The 23,201-nt window shown below is 43.0% G+C and overlaps 1 protein-coding gene across 3 annotated transcripts in view; it reads left to right on the top strand.

Annotated features, from left to right (window-relative positions):
* Positions 1-23,201, top strand: part of Arhgef28 (Rho guanine nucleotide exchange factor 28) — a 310,662-nt gene that overhangs the window by 211,029 nt on the left and 76,432 nt on the right. For all 3 annotated transcript variants that reach the window (XM_029543876.1, XM_021208391.2, XM_021208393.2), the window contains 6 exons: positions 2,418-2,698; positions 8,236-8,440; positions 11,230-11,341; positions 15,062-15,104; positions 17,792-17,915; positions 18,258-18,390. In XM_029543876.1, coding sequence (XP_029399736.1) covers positions 2,418-2,698; positions 8,236-8,440; positions 11,230-11,341; positions 15,062-15,104; positions 17,792-17,915; positions 18,258-18,390 — 898 coding nt within the window. The remainder of the gene's footprint in view (positions 1-2,417; positions 2,699-8,235; positions 8,441-11,229; positions 11,342-15,061; positions 15,105-17,791; positions 17,916-18,257; positions 18,391-23,201) is intronic.

The raw sequence follows: 23,201 nt of genomic DNA, 5'->3' as shown, positions 1-23,201 counted from the left end.
TCTCTCTCTCTCTCTCTCTCTCTCTCTCTCTCTCTCTCTGTGTGTGTGTGTGTGCACATGCTCGAGCATATGTGTGAATATGTAATTAAATCTAGTGAACAGTAATGAGCAGGCAGAAACTGGGTCCCACTCCATCTGATGTGGTCACATACATTACATACATTATCTTTCATCCTCATCGCATGCCAACTGGTGTGTGTTGGGATCCTATAACTTTGATGTGCAGACAGAGCAGTGTCTGGTCATAAAGAAGCTGGACCATTCAGACTCCCTCCGTTTCTTCCCCCACAGAGACTCGTGGGCTCAAGCTCACAGCAGAGAGCTTAGGTGTATCAGCTTTCCTTAATCTGGGTTTATTCTTCAACCCAGCCATCTTGAAGCTCTTTGTATTTACAAAATTAAATAATATTATTAATGTGAATTTTTTCACATCCTAATTTGGCAGAATCTTAAGGGATTTTTCTTGGATAACTCTGATGATATGAAAATCCTGCTTTTGTCTGCTACTTTGAAAAGTAGTCTCCATATAGACATGCCATAGACACATGTGCGCATGTGTACATGCACATGCTAACTGAACACTGAGGTATTTTTACCACTTTTCTTGTCCAGTAGGTCCCTGTTTCAGCCTGTAGCTGGCTGTCCTGCTTTTCTGTTCTAGTGTCACGAGTCAACATGACACTAAATGCATGGTACTATGGTAGACACTGGGGTGGATTCAAAATGGCAGAGAAACCAACAGATCAGAACTGATACCAACTATAAACAACTGCTTGTTTGACATAAGTTCCCTGAATGTGGGCTCTAGCTACAGAGATCAGTTGGAGTCTGGACTGAGCCCTTTGGGGTTCAGGGTGGTTAGACTGTGTGCATAAGCCACACTTATATGGGTAACAACAAGTAAGATTGGTTATATTTGTGACAATATATAAGGTTTATTTCCTACTCTGTTGAGGGGTAGTTACTGAAATGATGCAAGGTGATGTGTTGAGACTCATCTACTTTGTGAAACCGTGAATAATTCTTCTGTGCGCATGAGAGCAGAGAGTTCCGAAGGACAGTGATTGTATTTCCCTTGGATATATACCCAGAAGTTGGCTTTCTATGTGGTATGGTTGTTCTATTTTGAGTTTTCTGAGGAATCTCTCTGGAGTTTTCACTGATGGCCCTGCTAATTCACAACTCTGCCAGAGCTCCCTTCTCTACCCCTCCTCATTAAATCTCTTCTGCTGCCTTGTGATGACTTGGTGAACAGCTTTAAGGCGATACTTCACTGTGGTTTTGATTTGCATTTCCATGATGACTGGTGTTAGTAGGGAACTTTTCATGTGCATGGTGGCTATTAGGGACTCTTCTTTGGAAAAATGTCTGTTTAGGGCTTTTGTATATTGAGAGGGGGGGACGGGGAGGGTGGGGGACGGAGATAATAACGACCTTGCTCTCTCTGTCCCCACCCCTTTCCTCTCCTCTCCTCCCCTGTGTCCCTCCCATTCTCCTCCCTCTCCCCCTCTCTTAGTGTGTGTGAGTGTTTGTGTGTATGTGTATAGATGTGGGTATGTGTGTGTGTGGGTGTATAAGCCACAATGCAAACATGGAGGTCAAAGGACACCAGCTCTTTCAACCTGTAATTACAGGATATCTTTGTATTTCTCTGTGTCTTTTTAAAATTCTTTCATCAGAGTTTTATTGTTTTTAACATGCAGATAATTGTTGTGGTCATGGTCTGATCTTAAAGAGATTTTTCATTTTATTATATTATCCCCATAATTTCAGTGGACTTTTTGAGTCTTTATTCCATCTTGCTCTAAGCCTCACTGGACAGATTATTAACTCTACTTCCATTTACTCCAACTATTTCAAATGTTTCAACTTTATGAGGGGTAACTGTCTTTACAATGTTCTACAAATGCACTAAAATCGGGAAAAAAAAAACCCCAACAACCCAAAGATGAAGTTCAGATATAATTTTTGTTTATGAATACTTTAGGTGAGAGGCATGTTGGCTTTAATAATATAAAACAAATAAGAAGATGAGAATGCAGATAGCCCAATTCAATAAACACAGCGGAGGACTGCTGACCTTGTGCAGCTAGATGAGCTGACAAGAGGGGATGGGGTGGGGTGGGAAGTGGGGGGCTGCACAGCAAGCCGCAGGCATGCTTTGTCTCTGTCCTTCTGTTGTCGGGGTCACAGACACGCACCGCCACGCCTGGCGTCTACATGTTCTGGGCACTAGAATGCAGGTCCTGAACACTTCACCAGCTGAGGTGTCACCTTAGCCCTTCCTACTCTTAGAGTCTCATTTGCTGCAAAAGATAAACGTGGTGGAGTCTCATCATCTCTGGGAGTTTTGTTGATTTTACTTAAACCACTCCTTCCTGTGTTTGCTTGACAAAATGTTCTCTTCCAACGTCCAGGTAGACGATTTGGACATCAACTATATAAACCTCGAGGGACTCTCCGCCCATACGAGCCCCGAGTCGGGGAGGTCCATGCTGGCGCCTCAGGCTTGCATGCACACCCTTCCTCCCGATACCAGTCCCTGCGGGCGCCCACTCAGTGAGGACAGTGAGGGGACCCTGGATGCTGCAGCTCCGCAGTCCTGCATGTCACCACCCAGTTCTCGAACTTCCAACTTGAACCTTTCTTTTGGTCTCCATGGATTTGAAAAGGAGCAGGGTCACCTCAAGAAAAGGAGGTAGGGTGCTTTGTTCTTGGGGGGGACCTGCAGGAAACTGGGGAGAAGGTTTCATTTTAAAACCTGCCCCCATCACTTCTATGTCTATATCAAAACATTACCCCCTTTTAATTTTCTGTATCTATTGATTTAAAAGTAAGACCTTTAAGAAAGCCAACAAAAATGCAATAGAGGAAAACCACGATGCTGAGTATTAGTTGATCCGTAGAAATAAAAAAGTCTGACATTGCTTGGTGACACAAATACAATGGCAACTGAGAGCTATGAGCATTGTGTAATAATGTTGTGAAATGATTTGATGTTGTTACTAGTGTTGACCAGCAGACCAATATATTAGTGTTGTAAAAGTAGGAAATAACTCATTGTACAAATGAGTTGTAAATTGTGTAAGTGTATAATTGTATAAATGGAATACTATACAGCCAAGAAAAATGAATTAAATATGGGGTGTGAATATAATATGCATCTCAGAAGCATGAAGTTGAAAAAAACATAAGATACAGACTTAATTTGCATAATGTAAAATAAGACAATTTATTGCATCATGATAAGCTATAAAGTGAAAGAGGAGATTGAGGAGAGGGAAAATCCCTAAATTCAAGAGCTAGTGAGAGAAAGAGCTAGGATGGAGTGGTCCAGACAGGCTTTCTATGGAGTGGCGAACATTTGTGTTTCAAGTTGGGTGAGCTCAGAAAGGATTTTTTTTTTCTGGTATACATGAAATGACATTTTTAAAAATTGTTGTTGTGCATGCCATGGTGACATATATTTGTATGTATTCATGCTATCTGTGTCTATGTGTTCATTGTCTTTAAGGAATAAGCCAGTTTCTCCTTTCCTGGGGTTGGGGGGTGCTAATATGTTTTCTTTCCTCTCATGTCCTAACCCTGTGATTCTATGTTTATTTTCACATGTGAAGTTATGAGGTGAACATAGTGCATACATATGTGCATGTTTACGTAAATGTTTAGAAATGAACATGCATGTAGATGAGCAGATATTCAGCAGAGCTATAGCAGATCAAGAAGAGGAGGCAGGGAGGGGACCAGCTGCAGGGAGGGGACCAGCTGCAGTGGACACCACCCACTGGGCTGGATTTTATATGGATCTACAAACTGAGTTATTTTTTTAAGTGCCAAGTATTGATATAAAAGGTTATTTTGACCATAAGTCCTAAAGTCTTTACTTTGCTTGTAGTTTATCTTACAGTTTTATAGCTGCCAGACAGTGGCTATTTTCAATTAGTTTTACAGTTCAATTGCAATGTAGGTTTTGGGGGATTTGTATGTGCTGGGCATAGAAATCTAACAGTGTAGGGCAGTCTCCGTGCAGTTCTGCAAAAGTAGACTAAACAGTACGCAACTTAATACATTCTGGCAGAATCTTTTGGATATGTTAAGTGCCCCTCAGATTTCAAGAAGTTGATTGTTTAAAGAGCCAATTTAGTCATATAAGGCAGAAGAAGCACAAATGGTTATTCTGTTCTTATGAAAACATTCCCAGGCCGGGCGTGGTGGTGCACGCCTTTAATCCCAGCACTCGGGAGGCAGAAGCAGGCGGATTTCTGAGTTCGAGGCCAGCCTGGTCTACAAAGTGAGTTCCAGGACAGCCAGGGCTATTCAGAGAAACCCTGTCTTGGAAACCAAACCAACCAACCAACCAACCAAACCATTCCCAGAACTTCAAATCTGTATTTTCTCGTTCCTGTTCTGGGAATTTTAAAAATCCTCTTGCTACAGATACAGAATTTTTCCTTTTTTAGAATATCAGAAAAACCAAGCCAGGACTCGGGGGGCAGAAGTAGGAAGACTACGAGCTCCAGGTCAGCCTGGACTGCACAGTAATTTCAAATGTCTCCCTATCCAACACACATACATAAGTTACTCGGAGGAGGAAGGAGAGGCTGTTCTGCTGAGTACACCCTCTGTCAGGCTGCTTCCACAGGCTAGCCCACTCCTGCTCGCTCTCTCTCCATCTCGAGAGATGCAGGAATGGTGGCAGGGAGGCCAAGGCCGGTGGCTGCAGGTAATCCTTTGTAGCCTTGAGCTGACTACTGCTACAATGGGAGTGTGTAGCCTGAGGGACAGAAACCACACAGTGAAATTTACGAAGTGAGAAATAGCACGAGAGACAGGAAAAGAGAAATTTAGGGGCCACACAGTCAAAAGAATAGCTGGCATAGGGACAAGGTTAGCTAAGGTGAATCATCCGTTTCCTGAGGGCTAGAGCCGTGTTTGATGGGGCCACACACTCGAATCCAGATGCCGCAGCTCTCTGCCTATCCTGTATCTAAAAGCCGCAGAGGCCTTTCCCCAGCTTAGCAGGACAGCGGAAGTTGGCAGAACCCATTCTGAATCCCTGCCTCTGAGCACACAGGATGCACGGGCACATAGAAAAGATGAGCAGGAAGCAGAAAAAAAAAAAAAATCTCGGCCACACTAACAGTTTGGGGACGTTTGGGTTAACCATGGCATCTGAACCAGTCTGAAATCCTAGTGGCAAAGTCATGGGTGTCTTCAGTTAACAGCGTGCTGGCCACAGTTAACTTACTTTCCCTAAGGAGACAAATTATGATTACAGTTTACCCTGGGACAAATAGCCTGTGGATAGGTTATTTGTTTTGACAGTTCTTTCTCAGTTTTAGTCAAGGTATTATAAAATGACATTCTCTTTGGATCCTTTCAAACTGGGAGCACAGAACACCCATGGTAGCAGAAACATCGACGGCACACTGTAGGTTTCGCATCATCAGCCAGAATGTGAGCTGATGCCTCACATACAGAATCAGCCGTGTAGTCCGGTGCATTTGGGTCACTCTGTTTTCCACCATGGGAGTTTAGCAGAGGCCATGTCATCTCCTATGGCAGCCGCAGCTGAGGGGGGATGGGGTGGGAGGTGTCAGTCGTTCCTAGTCTGCCCTCAGTGGTATGCTATCAGAGCAGCTCCTGTCACAGAGGCATTGCCTGTGTGGCTGGAATTACTTATTCTAGAGTTTTTTTCTTTCTATGACTGTTTTTCATAAAAGTTAACTTTCTTCCAGGGACTAAGCCATCAACAAAGGAGTACACATGGCTCCTGCTGCGTATGTAGCAAAGGATGGCCTTGTCATGCATCAAAGGAACGAGAGGTCCTTGGTCCTATGAAGGCTCAATAGATGTCCCAGTATAGGGGAATGAGGGTGGGTGAAGGAACACCCTCATAGAAGCAGGGGGAGGGAAGATGTGATAGGATGTTTCTGGGAGGGAGGGAAACCAGGAAAGGGGGGATAATATTTGAAATGAAATAAAGAAAATAGCCAAAAAAAGGTTAACTTTCTGAAAAACCCAACAATTTCATATGTATAGGATGTAGTGATTATATTACTTAAAGTCCATAGCTCTTTTGAGAAATCAAGAAGAAAAATAAGCTATAAAATGCCTATTTTAAGATATTAAGTAACAAAACCTTAGCTGATGGGAAACAACCATTTGTTTGATTTTAAAACGCACACGCCTCAGACACTTCTCTGTCTCATCAGAATCCACAGGGTTAAAAAAAAAAAAAAGTAGTTTCATACAATGGCCTGTGGGATGTATTCTGGGATCTTACACTTTATGTTACTGTAAAGGAAAGCTCTGATCACAGCCTAATGGATGCGCCTCACGTCCCGTTAGTGGGCTATGACCGTAAGGTCTGCAGGCGACCGACCGTGAAGACTGCTGTCCAGGCTTAGACGGGGAAGAGTGGTCACTGTTTCCTAGGGATGAAAGTAAGGTAGTGATGGAGCACCCAGGGAGTGTGCACAGCGATGGAGAACCTTGTACTGTTCCCGGAAGGCGGCGGTGGACCCACAGTAGGATATTACTGCGCACTGACAGAGTCCATTTCACCAGCACAGAGACCGTAGCTGAAAACTCTGATCAGGCAAGCTCTGATGCACCTGTTTCTCCAATCTTAGTCTGTTCGTGTGTTAGGAGACCACACAGAACCTTGAAATCGCTGTAATCTACTATAACTCCAAACCAATAACATTTATCAGGGATATTTATATCAAGCCTCATTTTTCATTAAAATAAAAGACTCTAACCAACTCTGAGACATTTGAATGAGGAAATAAATAAAGTAGAAGCACGCCTCCAGACCTCTCTTCTGCTCCACGCTAAGGAAAAGATTGCAATGAGCTCTTGGAAGAGAAGCCTGAAGCTACTAAAAGTTCCCAAGGGCCTTCCTGTGCCCAGGGACTAACTCAGGGGTAGAAACTGATCTGAAGTTTAAATTATAAGCATGGAGTAAGAACTCTGTCTGAGAGTCATTTAATTTATATAATCAATATTCCACTAAAATAGCCTGTTTTAAAAAAGAAAATCCAAACTGGGCCATTCAAAATTTCATCTTATGTTGTTTACAGTCCTAATAAGATGATTTTCCAGTATTATGTTGGGTGAAAACCCCATCTTCTACCACTGAAACAGCCAAGAAAATATGCTAAAAAGTACATTTCATTTTAATGTACCCATGGCCACCCATGATCATCCATGACCACCCATGGCCACCCATGGCCACCCATGACCACCCAGGGCTACCCATGACCACCCATGGCCACCCATGACCACTCATGGACTTGATGCTTGGTAGAATGGTTTAAAATGTAAATATTATAAGGGACTGAACCTTGAAAGTAGACAGTTGCATTCTGTCCTCTGACATTATGGTTATGAAAGTTAAATGGGAAGAAAAAAAGCTGCAATCAGGAAGAATCTTTACATATTTCTGAGACTTTCAGGATCTTTAACTTTGGAGATTATTGTCTCATGTGACATTCTTGAGGCTTCTTGGGTGACTTATTTCTGACCCTTGTCTTGTCCTATCAAGGTGAGCGCTTCACTGTCTCTCTGTATGCTCACCTCTGCCCTCCTGGCTCTCCAGCTGTGGGGATGGACACGAACTGCATCTTCCCCGCCCAGAGGGTGCTGTGCATTGCAGACCCATGGCTCTATATCATTGGCATGTTCAGAATGTGAAGAATAGCTATGTAGGGCTGATGATAATGTCATTTACAAAAGAAAAATAGTGGGGTTGCCAGTATCGATAGAACCTGCTTTTGTAAAGTAATCAAAGAGACCGTTGCCAGGTAGGAATATCCACTTGGGAACACATAGACTTGTGTTTAAAAGGCTGATGAGACAGCTCAGAGCAAGTAGGGGTGCTGGCTGCCGAGCATGATCACCTGAATTTGATCCCCTGGTTCCATATGGTTGTAGACAAGAACTAACTCTTGCACATCATCCTCTGTCGTCAATGTGTGTGTTGGAGGCACATGCACGCACATACCCACCCACTTGTGACCACACAAAAAAGAGAGAAAGAAAAACCACGATAAAGATGTTCGTTTCAAAAGAGATTTGGATGGAAAAAAGTATAAAAAGCAGTATTAGAGAGAAGTTACATGACCACTCATTGTGTCTCACACCAGTGAGAGAAGCTGAATGCAGAAGAGTTAAAGCCAGTGTCTGTCTGTCTGTCTGTCTGCTCACCGAGTGGTTTCTTTCATGCTTTAGTTCTAGCCTGGATGCCCTGGTTGCCGACAGTGAAGGGGAAGGAGGTTCTGAGCCCCCCATCTGCTATGCTGTGGGCTCTCAGAGTTCCCCAAGAACTGGGCTCCCCAGCGGAGATGAACTGGACTCTTTTGAGACCAACACTGAACCAGACTGTAATATCTCCAGGACCGAATCACTTTCTCTGGCCAGTACTCTGCATTCAAAGGTAAGCTCCTGAGAGTTCTGCATATAGGAAACACACAGGATGTGTTCTCTGTGCGTCCAGCTCTACCTGCAGATGTGTTCTCTGTGCGTCCAGCTCTACCTGCAGATGTGTTCTCTGTGCGTCCAGCTCTACCTGCAGTTGTGTTCTCAGTGCGTCCCGCTCTACCTGCAGATGTGTTCTCAGTGTGTCCAGCTCTACCTGCAGATGTGTTCTCAGTGCATCCAACTCTGCCTGCAGATGTGTTCTCAGTGCATCCAGCTCTGCCTGCAGATGTGTTCTCAGTGCATCCAGCTCTGCCTGCAGAGCAGATTCTGTCTTCTTCCTTACAAGAGAAATAGGTGGCAGGGTAGACTCCTGTGATGCCTGATTTTTAACGTCCGTGACTCCATTTTGATTTGTACAACACTTCCAGCAGGTGGTTGGTGTTACCGACTCATGCGGGGTAATGGCATCTTTACATACATGGGAAGTGCTCCCATTTCATAGAATATTCCTGTTCTCCTTCCTGAGGCAGAGGAAGGAGAACTGTCGGAACTGGGTTAAAGTGATCAAGCTTGCTTTGCACATATAACCTTTACCTTGGTTCAAGCAAGGAGGTCGACAATGACAGTAAGTCAGAGGTGACATTTGCTGGACATTCTGACTTACTGAGATAATCTCCAATATCACTTACTTTGTCATTTTGAAGTTTTATTCTTCTTGAAAATTTCACAAGCTTCATTCGGGTTTTTTTTTTTTAAATAAATTCTTTAATTCAGTTTTTCAAAGGAGATCTTCTCCTTGAACATTATCTGTTTTTTTTTTTTTTCTATTAGAGTTCCATTACCATCCACTCATTTGGTTCTTAAATTGCATTCACTACTGTAAAACAGTGTGTGAAATGCCAGAGTTCTGTCAGGAACACATGGTTAGTATGATAATGCATTGCTTTTGCAGTGTACCCGGTAATATACAAAAATGCTTTGACATATGTACAAAACACAGAAGTTTTTCCACAGCCCACCTAAGACATAAGTAACTTCTATTTTATGATTTGAAAGAATCAGAGTTTTGTCTAGCTGGCCCCAGGTTGGTCACACATCATTACTCAAATTAAGGTCTTCTAACCCCTCATACTGAATCCTTTCCCTCTGCAGCGTGGAGATCTAGCCTTATCTTTTGAGTCTGAACAACCTATGATAATTCTGAGTAATAATAATAGATGAGGGAATGAATACCATTCAAGAAAAAAAAAATAGACACGATTGTGAGTGTTAATCCTGGCTAGTTTTGAGGTTTGAATGGAATGTGAAGATCCTATCATCCCACCGAATGAAAAATAGCTTTTTGGAAGCAATTTCATATTCATTTTCGCAGGAAGATTCTGTCCTATAAAGCACAGCTTGCTTCACTTCTGTAATTATCCAGCATAACTTCGCCAAAAGCTTTAGGACAGTTTCCAGAGTTCCATTGTCGTGAACAGTGGTTACTGTGCATGGTGTAAGTGAAGAGGATGGCATCTGGCGGCCCTCTGTGGTCCATTCCCTACTGGGGTTAGAATACAGTCAGCATCCACTCAGCCTCTGGCCCCAGGGGATGCACCCAGATGAAGCAGCTCAGTCAAGGCCCTTTGAATCTAGATCAGGCTTCTGTGTCAGCTTTGCCCCAAGCCTTTAGCCAATGGCTGCCCAGGGACCGTGTGTTTTCACACAAGAAGAATAGGCAAGACCAGCTCCCATGTAGGGTGCTTTGTGATGCCTTCATTTTAGTAAAAAAATTCGGCATCACTTAGCCCTCACCGTAAGTAATACCTCAGAGATACATGGGCAGGATCAATGCTAAGGCCTCTGTGGGCTAGGAGTTAGATACCATCATAAAGGGCTTTAATGAATTTCTATTGCATATTCCTCTAAAATTTCCAGAACATGTAAGAAAACAGTGTTTTAATTTGCCATCTTGCATTTTTAATTATGTTGCAAATATGATAGAAATTACAGACAATTGGGAACTAGGAACAAAAATGGTGGGTCATTTAAAAGGAATGACTTTAAAATCCTATAAATCATTGATAGCATCACTCTGGGAAGTACACTTGGAAAGTCTATTAACCGATGTGCCCAGGTGAACAGGATTCACAAGGCCTCCCGTAGACCTACACCGAAAACTATAAACAGCCCTTCGAAAGCATAAAGCCTCTTATAATTAGAAGTTGGTATTTCTCTACCTCCTAAAATTGTTTAAGGATCAAGATCTCAGTTAGTATAGAATTTTGTCTTAATGCTAAAGTATAAATGAACAAAGAAATATAATCCGTGTAAAAACAGATTAAAGCCACAGTTGAACACTCACAGAGAAAGTTATGTGACTTAATTCTCTCATTTTTTTTAACCAAGTCGTTGAAGTGGCTCAAAGGTATTCTTTGACATGTGTGAGGACTATTGAGAATGATTCCACAGATCTGAGAAGGAGGACACTAAAGAAGCTCTGAGAGGCAAACAGAGCAAATAATTACGATCATGCATAAAATGTTGGGGTGCAGGACTCTTAACCCAGCTACATGGGAGACCTAGACAGACTATCCAAGCTCTTTGCCACCCTGGGTAACTTAGGAGGACCATGTCTCAAAACTAGCTGTAGAGCATGGGACTGGGGTGGATGCACGGACTGGGACTCAGTGGTCGAGGCCCCGCCTGTCATGCACGAGGCCCTGGGTTCAATCCCCAGGACTAATAAATAACGGCATGGATAAAAAGTGTGGGTTGCAGTTTTATTCAGTGACTGTGATTCGGTAACACTGTGGCCTCTCCTAGGAGTCCTTACTTTCTGGGATCCGATCACGCTCCTACTCCTGCTCATCACCCAAAATCTCTTCAGGAAAATCCCGGCTAGTGCGAGACTTCACCGTGTGCAGTTCCAGCGAAGGTAAGTCCCGTCTGCTACCGTCTGACTTCGAACTCATTCAGTTCCAGAGCAGATGTCCAGCTAGTCCAAGTACGTAAACCGCAAAGGAGCTGCAGGCGAGTCCCAATCCTGCCTCCACAATTGGATTTCCCAAGCTTGGTAGAATCTTTTCCTCATGGGACATTAGTCAAGTTATAGATTTAATTCTGATAAAATCGCACCTCTGTGCTCACTCCTGTGATGCTTGTTTTAATAAAAGGTTGCTCGCAAGGATGGTGCCAACAAGAATGGATCCCAGGCATATTTCTTTGAGGGCCTTAGAGGATTTATTTAAAGTAAATTCTGAGAATTACTTTTGTCTTATATGTACAGTGCCAAGAGGCAACACCACAAGGTAGGCAAAAGGGAGTCTCTGCCTTCCACATTTAGCCCGGGGCTTGAGAGAGTTGAAATTACAATGTATTCACAACACCAGTAACTGGATCTCAGCCTTAGGGGGAAGAGCAGCAACATAAGGAAGCAGAAATACAAATTTATACAATAAACTTTTATTAAAGTAGAGCGTAGCATAAGAAAGGGTTCCCATTAGAAGAGTCTGTTTCATTTTCAAAAGTGAATTCAGCCCTAAATATAGAAAGCTTATGAGCGGTGTGGGGTTCTACTGAGAGCTGCTCTCCTCCACTGCCCGCAATTTAAACTTTGCTTTAAAATGTAATTACTTTGTACTTCCTGCACACAGATTATTGTGTAGTGGTCATATTTAAAGGCTGATTTGGGAGTGTTCCTGTCTGGGTGAACTGTATTTTAATGAAAAATTTCCAGTACATCAGACAACACCCTTGTTTTCTTTTCTCCATGAACCATCCAACAAGTGAAGGTATCTCACTTCCCAGCATGCAATGTTTAAGACAGGAAATGTTCACACTCCCTTTCCTCGGCTTCTTTTTTTCTCTTTCTTATTTTGTTCTGGTTTTCTTACCATTTTTATTCTTTGGCATCACGTGGGACACCTAACTACTGCAGCAAGATCCGGTGTGTGAGTAAGATAGACAGGATGCAAGAGCCACATAGCAAGTGCTGCTTTGCGTCCATCCCCTCTCCTCTGGGATGCATCATTAGCAGAGAAGGAAGACTGGTCATCCATGTTTCTAGAAGTTCTCAGAATGAAAGTGGGGACAACCACTGTGAGAAGTTAGAGGTTTGCTCTGCCCTCCCTCATCCTTTGTTTCATGTATGGGTCCTTCTTGAGGCTCCAGGTCTCCCGTCAACCTTGGGTTCTGGTTTCTTTAATGGTTCCTTAATATCTTTTCATGAATAGTCCTAGCTGGTGGCATAGTCTCATGCTATTGCTCTTTGGAACACTTCTGTTATCTTCCACATAGTGTGTGGTATTGAAGACTCACCATTAGAACTTTCTCCAACCTGGAAGGTTTGAAATCAGTGACATTTGATGGCCGAAAGGCAATTGTTTAGTAAGGAAAAAGTACCTTCCACTACAAATTTTAAATAAAAACTTAAATCTGTGCATTGGAATTGGAATAAAGAGATGACATCAATTCCTTTGTTGCCCGCTTAGCCTATAAATAAAGGATTGTGTTAAAACATTGTATTTAAACATAGAGCTATTTGAATAAAGTTTGAAATCATCCAGAAGGTAAGAATTAAAACCAGGTGAATTAGCTTGATACAATACAACATCTACACACACACACACACACGAGGGTCCCGGTAGACAGAAACTGTACAGTTGTCAGCATCACTACAGGTACCATTTATGGGTGCCAGTCACACCCATATGGCTACAAAGAATAACATACCTCCTAATGGAGAAGAAATAATTTGCTTATGTAACCAAAACACAGAAAGCTTGCCTAGTTCAAGGACACATTCAAATGTCCTATTGTTTAGATTGCTAGAATGAATCAAAAGTAAGGTGGTATTTGTGTTGCTGTTGCTTCTCTCTTAATGAATTTTGAATAATACTAAAGTTTTCTTTATTTAAAGAGGTATTAAATCTTCCTTTGCCCCAGAGCGGATACTCCCTTTTATGAAGCCTAATACAGACCCTAAACTTAGGATTCATTTATATTATTATTGATTCTTTTAAAAATGTTTTTTAATGTATGTATGTATGTATGTATGTGTTTTGCTTGAATGCATGTATGTGTACCATGTGTATGTCTTGTGCCCTGAAGGTCAGAAGAGAATGTCAGATCTCCTGGGCTACAGATGATTGTGAGTCACCATGTGGGTGCTGGGAATTAAACTCAGGACCTCTGAAAGAGCAGTCAGTGCTTTTAACTGCTGAGCCATCTCTTCCTTTTAATTCTTTTTAAAAAACTTTTATTTATATTTAATTTATTTTATATGTATATGTATGTGTATGTGCTACATTTGCGTGGGTACCCACACAGTTGTGAACCACCCAGTCCAAGTGCTGGTAACTAGATTCTACTCCTCTGCTAAAGCTCTGAGCCATCTCTCCTGTCCCCCTTTCTAGTTCTTATTTGACATCTTCTGGCTTCCTTGTTAATTCTGAAGGATTACTTGCTGTTGTTTCTCATGCTTTCTTTTTTCTTTTTTTTTTTTTTTAAATATTTTGAATCAAGGGTTTAATGGCAGCAACTTTAGTACTAACATTTGTATAAAGTCCGGCTATATAGTTTCCCTTGGTACTTGTGGATTTCCGTACAACGGAATGTTGTCGGTATTGAAATAATAACTACAACCTCACTGTGAAGTCCAAGTACAGTCTACATTAAGAATTCGTAGGGTGATGTCATACGTTTGAAAGTCGTTATAAACAGATGGACGGAATCCCGTTAGATTGTGACCAGGTTCTTCACAATGGACTTTATAAGTTGATAGCTCTGCTGGCTCTCTCTTATTTTCTTGGAACATCACCCTAAATATTTAGAAGACCTATGGCTTAATTTGAAAAGCATTTTATAATGCCTCTAAAAGCCTTTGATTTTTCTCAAAGTAGACTTTTTATTAAATACAAGGATCCAGGGGATATTTATTTATACTCTGTACGCAACGGGCTCATTCCCCTGTATTTCTAGCCCCGCGCCCCCTTCCCTCTGCTTCTCCTTCTGCTCTGCATTGCATTGGTAAAGCTTTGCCCTGCTCTGTGGGCAGTGTGTTCCTCAGCAGCTGCTCCCTCCCTCTCTCCCCAGTCTAAGTCAGTGTCTCCCTTTATCTATAGTAAATATTTCAACTCTGTACTATGTTTACAAAACCTGTTCCTGTGCCCTACAAGGTCAACGGGAGGGCTGGTTCGCCTTTCCCACCAACTACAGAATGCATGCATGAGTGGACTGCTTGAGGATTTTACAAGGCATTAAGGTAGTCTCTCCCCTCTGCGGGCCACAAGGCTTTCGTAGGGCTTTGCTGAAAAGCAACCAGTTACTGATTCCCTTTTTTTTGGGGGGGGGGCATGAGTGTTATAAAATGGTTGAAGTTTCAGTGAGAAGTATCCAAAGCTAGCCAATGAATTATCTGTACGGCTTGCAAACTATCAGCTTCCCTTTGTTGATGCTAACACATCCCTGAAGTCATCAAACTGACCTCTTCACCCCACCAAGCCAGGGCCAGCGAGGAAGCTTTACACGCAGAAGATCAGTTTTCTTTTCTTTTTTTTTTTTCTAACTGAAAATGTATAAAACGGTAAGTATTTCAGACTAACAAGTGACTGCAGCTTGCCTTTGCTTTCTCTCTTCAATTTTTTGTGTTTTACAGAACAGAGATCGTATAGTTTCCAGGAGCCACCAGGAGATAAAAGGTATGTTGTACAAAGCCCCTAATCACGCCTGCCCTTGCCCTCGGTCGGGATTTCTGCTTAGCAGTGTAAGGCTTGATGCAGGGACTCCCTTCAGCACTGCCCGGCTTCTGAGTACTGTGTAGATCTGAGGCTTGACGTTCAAGCTGTTGTGTATCTTAGAATGTGAAGTGGGTATCACAGCCAGGCTAGGGAACAGACCAAGGCTACAAATGGGATGGCCATGTTTTGTTGGCCTTGGGTACCTCAGCTGGCATGAGTCACCCATGGAAGCAGCCCTGGGGTTATTGCAGAACAAGAGACAGAAATGGCATTGCGACAAAGATAATGATGACGCTGGTGACAGATGAGGTGTAGTTACTGACAATCATTGGGTGATTGTACATGCCTCGTGTTGTTCTAAGTAGTTTATATTTAAGCAGTCTATTCTGGACATTAACTTGATAACCATCTTGGTTGCTGATTCACTCTTTGGAATTCTGCCTTTCTAACAATTGTAGTAATAGTGGACTGATTATTAAGAATTTTTTTTTTTAATTAAAAATATTTTCTGTTAGGAAGTTGTAAGATAAGAAGAGCCAGTGTAACACTTGGTCAAGTCACAGCTCATACAGTAATGTCACTTGCATGGGGTGTGTGGGAAGTCTTACTTGTGGTCACTTCTGCCTCTGTCTGTCAGTCTGTCAGTCTGTCTGTCTGTCTGTCTGTCTCTCTCTCTCTCTCTCTCTCTCTCTCTCTCTTTCTCTCTCTCTCTCTCCCCCCTCTCTCTCCCTCTATCCCTTTCACCTGTGCACTTAGAGGAGTCAGGAGGGCAGATCTTTCTTCTCCCTGACACTATTACTGGTGTCTTATTAGATGCTCCAAGAAACTCCTTAGCCAGACTTGATGCTTTGTCTTGGCCATTGTATAGGTAATTATTAAAGGAGCTGCTTTCTTTGGGCTTCTTTTATTTAGACTAGTCAGTTTTTGGAAAATGGGACACATGAAAGGGACTTATCCCAGACCTTGCAGGCTCATTGCAACAGACAAGCCACTTTCACAGTTTACTGATGATTATATAGTGCAAATCACCATTATAACAACTGTCCGGGCTAGGGAGATGGCTCAGTGGTTAAGAGCACCGACTGCTCTTCCAAAGGTCACGAGTTCAAATCCCAGCAACCATATGATGGCTCACAACCATCTGTAATGAGATCTGATGCCCTCTTCTGGGATGTCTGAAGACAGCTACAGTGTACTTACATATAATAAATTAATAAATCTTTTAAAAAAAACATTCTAATTAAGTTATCTTTAAAACATTTAAGCATCTAAGCATTCAAGAAAGTGCTACTATATTGGTCCTCCATTTGCATAGTGGGTATTTACTTTAATACTAGAAATCAATTCACTGAAAATAATAGGTTATCAGCAAAATTGATTAAAGTTAAGATCTGGAGATCCATATTCCTAACACATTTGAAATACATGTTTCCCTATTGAAAACAGTACCAGGAGAGTTTCTGAAGAATAGGGTTTATAAGATTTTATGGTGAGCAGTTTCACCAACCTCATGCCAGAAACTGAACATTTTTTTGCTTGGGGATGTTGAAAAGAACTTTTTCTGACTTTTATAAATATAAAAGTTATTTAAGCTCAGTTAGTTCTTATTCATAGCAGCTAAGTGCTAGAGGAACATTGCGCAGTCAACTTTGGTTAAAACATGGAATGAAGCAATCTGCATTTGCACAGAGGCAGTGCCGTTCCCATAACGCAACAGTGGCTCACCCCTGGGCTATCCACTGTTCCACCAGGTCGGGTGGGTTCTAGCTCCTTAATATCGTGTTGGTTTTTTACCACTTAGGTTTAAGTCTCCTCTGCTGAGGATTAGATGGCACAGTTTTATAGCATCCTGAAGAACACGGTATGGTACAGTCAACCTAACAGATTTTTAATAAGAACCGGTAGTTTATTGATAAAGACTTCTGTGATGTGGAGAATAGAAGGAGAGTTGAGTAGCCAGGAGTTACGCTTTGTTTTATTCGAGATGGTTCAGTCTGTTCCTTCTAGGAATGGCTACACGGACTTGGGGAAGGCAGAGTGATCATGGCCTAGTTACTCCAGCGTGCAGCCGGGGTAGCCTTGGCTCCTCTATGACCGACAGTCTCAAGTGGCAAACCACCTGGCCGAGTGGGACAGGCTGAACCCATAGACGCATAGTCTGTTTCTCAACTGGTATCAGCCCGGGACACGCCTATCTATTGCAAACCATCACTGTTCCCTAGATAATAAGGTCTGCTTCCACACCGTCAGTTACCCTGCTTTCTTGTCTCAGGAGATCTCTGTTGGGGTGCTGAACAGGTGGATGAGTGTTTTCAGGGTGAGGTTAGAAAAGTATATTTCCCAAGAATTTCTGTACAATTTTCAGGAATATAGCAAAGTTGAAACAAGTATATGACAATGACTTGTTCTATTAGATTCTGTCAGCATTGCTTTATCAAACCTAGTCACCTGTTCATCCATCTGTATGATTCATTTTTAGTTAAGAAGCTGATGTTTTTTTCTCCTTAGAACCATTTAAACCTAAAGCAAAATGTATTCGTGCCCATATAGATGTACGTAGAGACATAATATTCGTCTTGTCCTTTGTCCCCCTTCAGTCCTGTAAAGCCTGGTCACAGGGTTTTTTTTTTTTTTTTTTTTTTTGGTAGAATTCAGGAAGAAGAATGGGATGAATACGTCATTCCTGCCAAATCCGAGTCTGAAAAGTACAAAGTGAGCCGAACTTTCAGCTTCCTCATGAACAGGATGACCAGCCCTCGGAACAAGTCTAAGGTAACTGGGCAACTGTGCCTGTCTGCTGTAGAGTGTGGGTGGCCTCCATCCTCAGCAGTTAGTGTAGTTTCTGTATGGGCGACTGTGCCTGTCTGCTGTAGAGTGTAGGCGGCCTCCATCCTCAGCAGTTAGCGTAGTTTCTGTATGTGTTCCCCTTCGATCTCCCGCCTCCGACTGTATGTGCCCCTTCTTACGGGTTCTTGTCAGCTCATTAGGATTGTTAAGGCAAGCCCGTGCATGGGTCAGCTCACATGGATACACGGGTTCTGTAAGTGTTAGATGGTGACTGTTTTCTTTCTACATTTCCTCCTACTTTTCCTATTGTGACTGCTGCTTCTGAAGATGAAAAACAAGGACACTAAAGATAAAGAAAAAACGAATCGACATCAGTTTGTCCCGGGAACGTTCTCCGGGGTTCTGCAGTGTTCTGGCTGTGATAAAACACTCCTTGGGAAAGAGTCACTCCAGTGTGCCAGTAAGTCCCATGTGTGATGTGTTCTCTCTCTGTCCTGAAAGCTCCCAAGGGTAAGTCCACTGCTCAGCATGTTTGCACAGACCTGCTCTTGAGGGCCTCACATATCACAGAGCTATTTGCCTTGCAGTGGTCAATACTGGTCATTCGGCACTTGTGTCCAGTTGATGACTTCCTTAAGTCTAAGCCTGTTACCTCATTGTCTGCTGGATGCCTCCACTCGAATATTTCACACCTTTTGAATGCTACATGCTGAAAACTGAGATCTTATCCCATCTCGGTGCTTGCTGGCAAGCCGATCCACCCATCGCCCCAGACAGACACTCGTCACGAGACTTCAGGGGATTTGTTTATGACGCCTTTTCTCTTGTGTGCTGGTCCTTTAACAACTCTCTTGACTCAGTATCCAACGTGTATTTCAAACCCACCTACTCGTCATCCGTCACAGCCCTCACTCACCTGAAGCCACCACCCTAAGTGGTCCCCTTATGTTCGTTTTCTGTGGCTGTGATAAACTCTGATGCCGAGGGCCAGCAGGCTGTTCTCCAATGACGGGTTCCTGAGAGGAAGGACCAGGGGATCAGAAAACAAAGAAGACAGGAAAGTTTGAACATCGGGAGGTCTTACATAAGCTCTGACTTATGCCAAGCAACTTTCTTAAGAAATACATCATCTTCTGTAGAGTTCGCAGGGGAGAAACGAGAAACAGTCAGTGGAAAGCTATCATACTGTGGGAAGAAACCAGCAGGAAGCTAATCAAGCATTGTTGCATAATGGGAACAAAGGATATTTCAAAGGCATCAAAGACAGAGTATGCAAAGCCCTGGGATCCATAACCAGAGCCCTAAAAGAAGGGGAAAATAAGTCCTTAGGATCCGGAAAACTGCAGCTTCCCCTAAGGTCTTGGCCCAAGCTATTCCTGGCCTTGCCAAGTATGTACCTGGTTTTAGACCAGGGACTAAGTTCCTCCTCTATATATCAGGGCCTCAGGGAAAGTCCTGGACCAGCCTGGCCCCCAACACACCCTGACCAAAAGCACCTAGAGAAGGGAGGGCTTACTTACTTGACACACCCTGTTCACAGTCCATCACTGAGGAAAGCCAAGGCAGGCGCTGAGGCGGGGCCAGAACTGAAACAGAGCCCGTGGAAGAATTCTGTTCCTGACTTGTTCTCTGTGGCTCACTTGCCTTGCTTACTGTAAAGCCCAGGACCTCCTATCCAGTGGCAGCACTGCCCGCAGTGGGCTGGGCCAGGCCACGTGAATCATTAATTACAAAAGTCCCTATGAGCCAGTGTGGTGGAGGCATTTTCCCCAGTGGAGGTTCCCTCTTCCCAGATGACTTTAGCTTGAGTCAAACTGACAAAGAACTAACCAGGACATCACACAAGGCTATTCTCAAGGCGTCTGCTGGGGGAGGGGATCCCTAATGTCTTGCAGTGACTCCAGAGCCCTACAAGACATGGTCCATTTCCTTCCTCTCCTCTTGCTTCCTTTGTGATCACATCGCCTTCTTTACCATTCTTCTCACAAGCCAGAATACTCCTGTCCTAGCGCCTTCTGTCGTTGAGGCTCTCCCTTCAGTAAGCCCTGTAGATCATCAGTAACACCACCCTGTACCTGGCTTGTCATTTCCCACCGTGTTATTTCCCACTGTGTGTGTTATGGCATATTTCCATGTCAGTTTCCTCATCTGTCTCTTTCACTGTAAGTTCTGGAAGGGGAAAGGGAGGGCATAGTAATTTTTCACAGCCCCTACATGTGCCAACACAAAGCTGGCCCTTAATACCTATGTTTAATTAATGAGTCCTAAGGTAAGCTGATGTGCAAGCAAGACCTGCTCCACTTGAGTCCACTAAGTGGGTGTTGATGGCATTGTGGTCGAAGCTAGAAATTGCCAAAAGTGCTGTAGACATGCTCAGCTGTCAAACCAGATATTACTTAAAAAAAAAAAAAAAAAGCTGTATAAAGACTTACAGAAAATATACGGAGTGAATGGAAACTTAAATCATCTCAAACATTTCCACCTGCAAAAGCTTTGCTGTTAATTTTTCATTCTATTAGCATTTAACATTGTTCAAACCAATGGGTTTTATGATGGCACTCCATACATGCGTATAATATACCTTCAGCATCTTTAATTCCCTACTGTCATCTGCTGCCGCCAATGTTCCCCTCCCCCGCTTCCAAGCCCTTCTCTACTCTTGCGCATCGTCTCTGTTGTTTTCCTTTCTCTTTAATTATTATTTTTACAATGACTCATGTAAATATACAGATAGATATACAGATACCACCTGAGTCCGTCTAATGCTGCTCTTGTGTTGCGGGTTGAGCGTGCCTCATTGGGTAGCCACTTAGAGGGCTCATCCCTGGGCCCCTGTGATTCCCCGTTTCTCTCAGCAGCCACTAGTCTCTTCTAACCCCCAACATTGCGTCAGCCTTTAATCTGAGATTGCATCTGATGATATCACCGAGAGTATTTAGCTATTTCTCCTGGCATACTTACTTCTTTTTCTATAGTTTCACAACATAAATGAACATTTGTTCTCACACGGGTCTGTCTACTTTGCTGATTAGTCCCTGAGATTGAACTCTACAGCCAGATTGTGAGTTAAAGTGTACACTAGCTGCTTCTCTTTATACAACAGTGGTTTTTAGAATTAGTTTGGCGACTTACAAGGTTTTCATTGGGAGTGGAGTGTTGGTGGCTTAAACTTGGCTTACTATCACATCTCGACATTGGGTTGTAGATGATGACATGGGCAGTCTCTACTGTGTTAGATATCTAATCATCTATGTGTATGGGTTACTAGCTCTACTATTATAGACAAGTATGATGTAAAACAATACGTTGTAGAAGAAGTACTCAAAATCTTGGTGTCATTGTTGCTGTTAGATTCCTAGTTGCCAACAGTTCACAGACACTGCTGTTCTGTAGTGTTCTCATGTCTACCTGGCTTAGGTGCTCGTCTGTACTTTGATGTGACACTATCTGGTGGACAGGCCCTCTCATATGCGTTCATCGCGGATGAATTTTAATCAATGTTGCTTCACTTTCATATCCTTTCCTGCCTCCTGCACTGAGTTCTGCTTCTCTCAAATGTGTCCCCCGTGTTTGTTCCTTTTCTCTGTCACATCACCGTTTCTGTGGGTCTCGTTCTTGGGGCGTGTGTCTTTAATTTAGCTCGAGAAAATCTGTAATGTAATGGAAAGATCTTGTTTTATGACCAAGGGTTCTTATTTCCATTTAGTTTTACTGCTTCCGACTAGCTTCGATAGTTCCTGGCTGTTTTCCTTGCTGTCTGGCCCAGCTCTTTGGACCATGTGTTGTTTGGTTTTATTGTTTCCTGCCATTTGGCAAGATAAGGGCTTTTAATGTCTACTAATGATAATGCTATGGCTGTGTGGGGCTCATAATTTAATACAGTTTTTCTTCCTTATGTGAGCCTCCTTCTCCCCTCTATTAATATATCCAATTGTTGCATTAGTGCATTCTTTCTTATATTGTAGGCTGGGCATTTCAGGAATTGACTTGGCTGTTTCAGGAGCAATTCAGTGTTTTGGTTTACTTCTCTGTGTATACTTACAATGGCTTTAAAACCATTCTCCCTCCTTCATTTTCTATCCCCCTTCCTTGTTTCTTTCTGCCCTTCCTTCCTTCCTTCCTTCCTTCCTTCCTTCCTTCCTTCCTTCCTTCCTTCCTTCCTTCCTTCCTTTTGTCCTTCCTTCCTTCTGCCCTTCCTTCCTTCCTTCCTTCCTTCCTTCCTTCCTTCCTTCCTTCCTTCCTTTTGTTGCGCTAGAGTCCCAGGCTATCCTCAAACTTACTATGTAGCCAAGGTTGACTTGGAACTCCTGATCTTTCTGCCTTCGTCTCCCAAGTGCGGAGCTTACAAATGTGTCACCGAGCCAGACGGGCTTTTTGTTTGCTTTTGCCTGGGTCACTGCTTACGTTTGGGCTAGAGAGAGGGCTGGGTGACTAAGAGTATTTCAGGTGTCGCTCTTGCAGAGGACTTGAGTTTGGCTGAAGAACCCACACTGGACAGTGTTCAACTACCTGTACCTCCAGCTCCAGGGGATCTGAGGCCCCCATGGGCACCTTCACTCGATTGAGCATCCCCATGTACAGACTCATAGACGTAACTAAAAAGAAAAAGAAATCTTAAGAAAAACAAAAACAAAAAAACTAAAGACCTCGTGTCTACCCTTTCTCCTGTCTTTATTCCCTACTCCTTCTCAGGCTAGGATGATGAGGTTGCTTATAGAAACCTTTATGCACTTTGTTTATTTCACCCTCAAAATGCAATCTATCTGGCTAAATGAAACTGTACTCCCAAGTCTTTCCCTTTAAGCTTCTGTCTGCATGGTCCAATACAGTTGAGCACTTATTCTTACTGCAGGAGAATCTGGGGCCTGTGTGACTTGCGTCCTTGGTTAGTAACTCCCTTCTCGCTGCCTATATGCCAGAATACTTTTAATGTTCTATCACATGGATACTGTCAGCATGTGTCTATGGTGTGTATCATTTCATCATTCTCGAAGTCTGTCTCACAAAGCTCCACTTCCTCTCATCCAGCTGGCCGGCCCACACCCTTTTCTTTTTCCCTGCCCCCAGGTTGGATTTCATGGAACCCTCTTTTCTTCTGTCTTACTATAGGCACATTTTATTCATTTACTTTTCTTTCTTTCTTTTAATTAGATATTTCCTTTATTTACATTTCAACTGTTTTCCCCTTTCCAGGTCTCTGCTTCAGAAACCTCCAATCCCATCCCCTTGCCCCTGCCTCTATGAGGGTGCTCCCCCACCCACCCATCTACT

The sequence above is a fragment of the Mus pahari genome, chromosome 11, assembly GCF_900095145.1.
Source record: "Mus pahari chromosome 11, PAHARI_EIJ_v1.1, whole genome shotgun sequence".
Lineage (NCBI taxonomy): Eukaryota > Metazoa > Chordata > Mammalia > Rodentia > Muridae > Mus > Mus pahari.
Note: the sequence above shows the minus strand (reverse complement) of the source record. Positions and strands in the feature narration are given on the sequence as shown.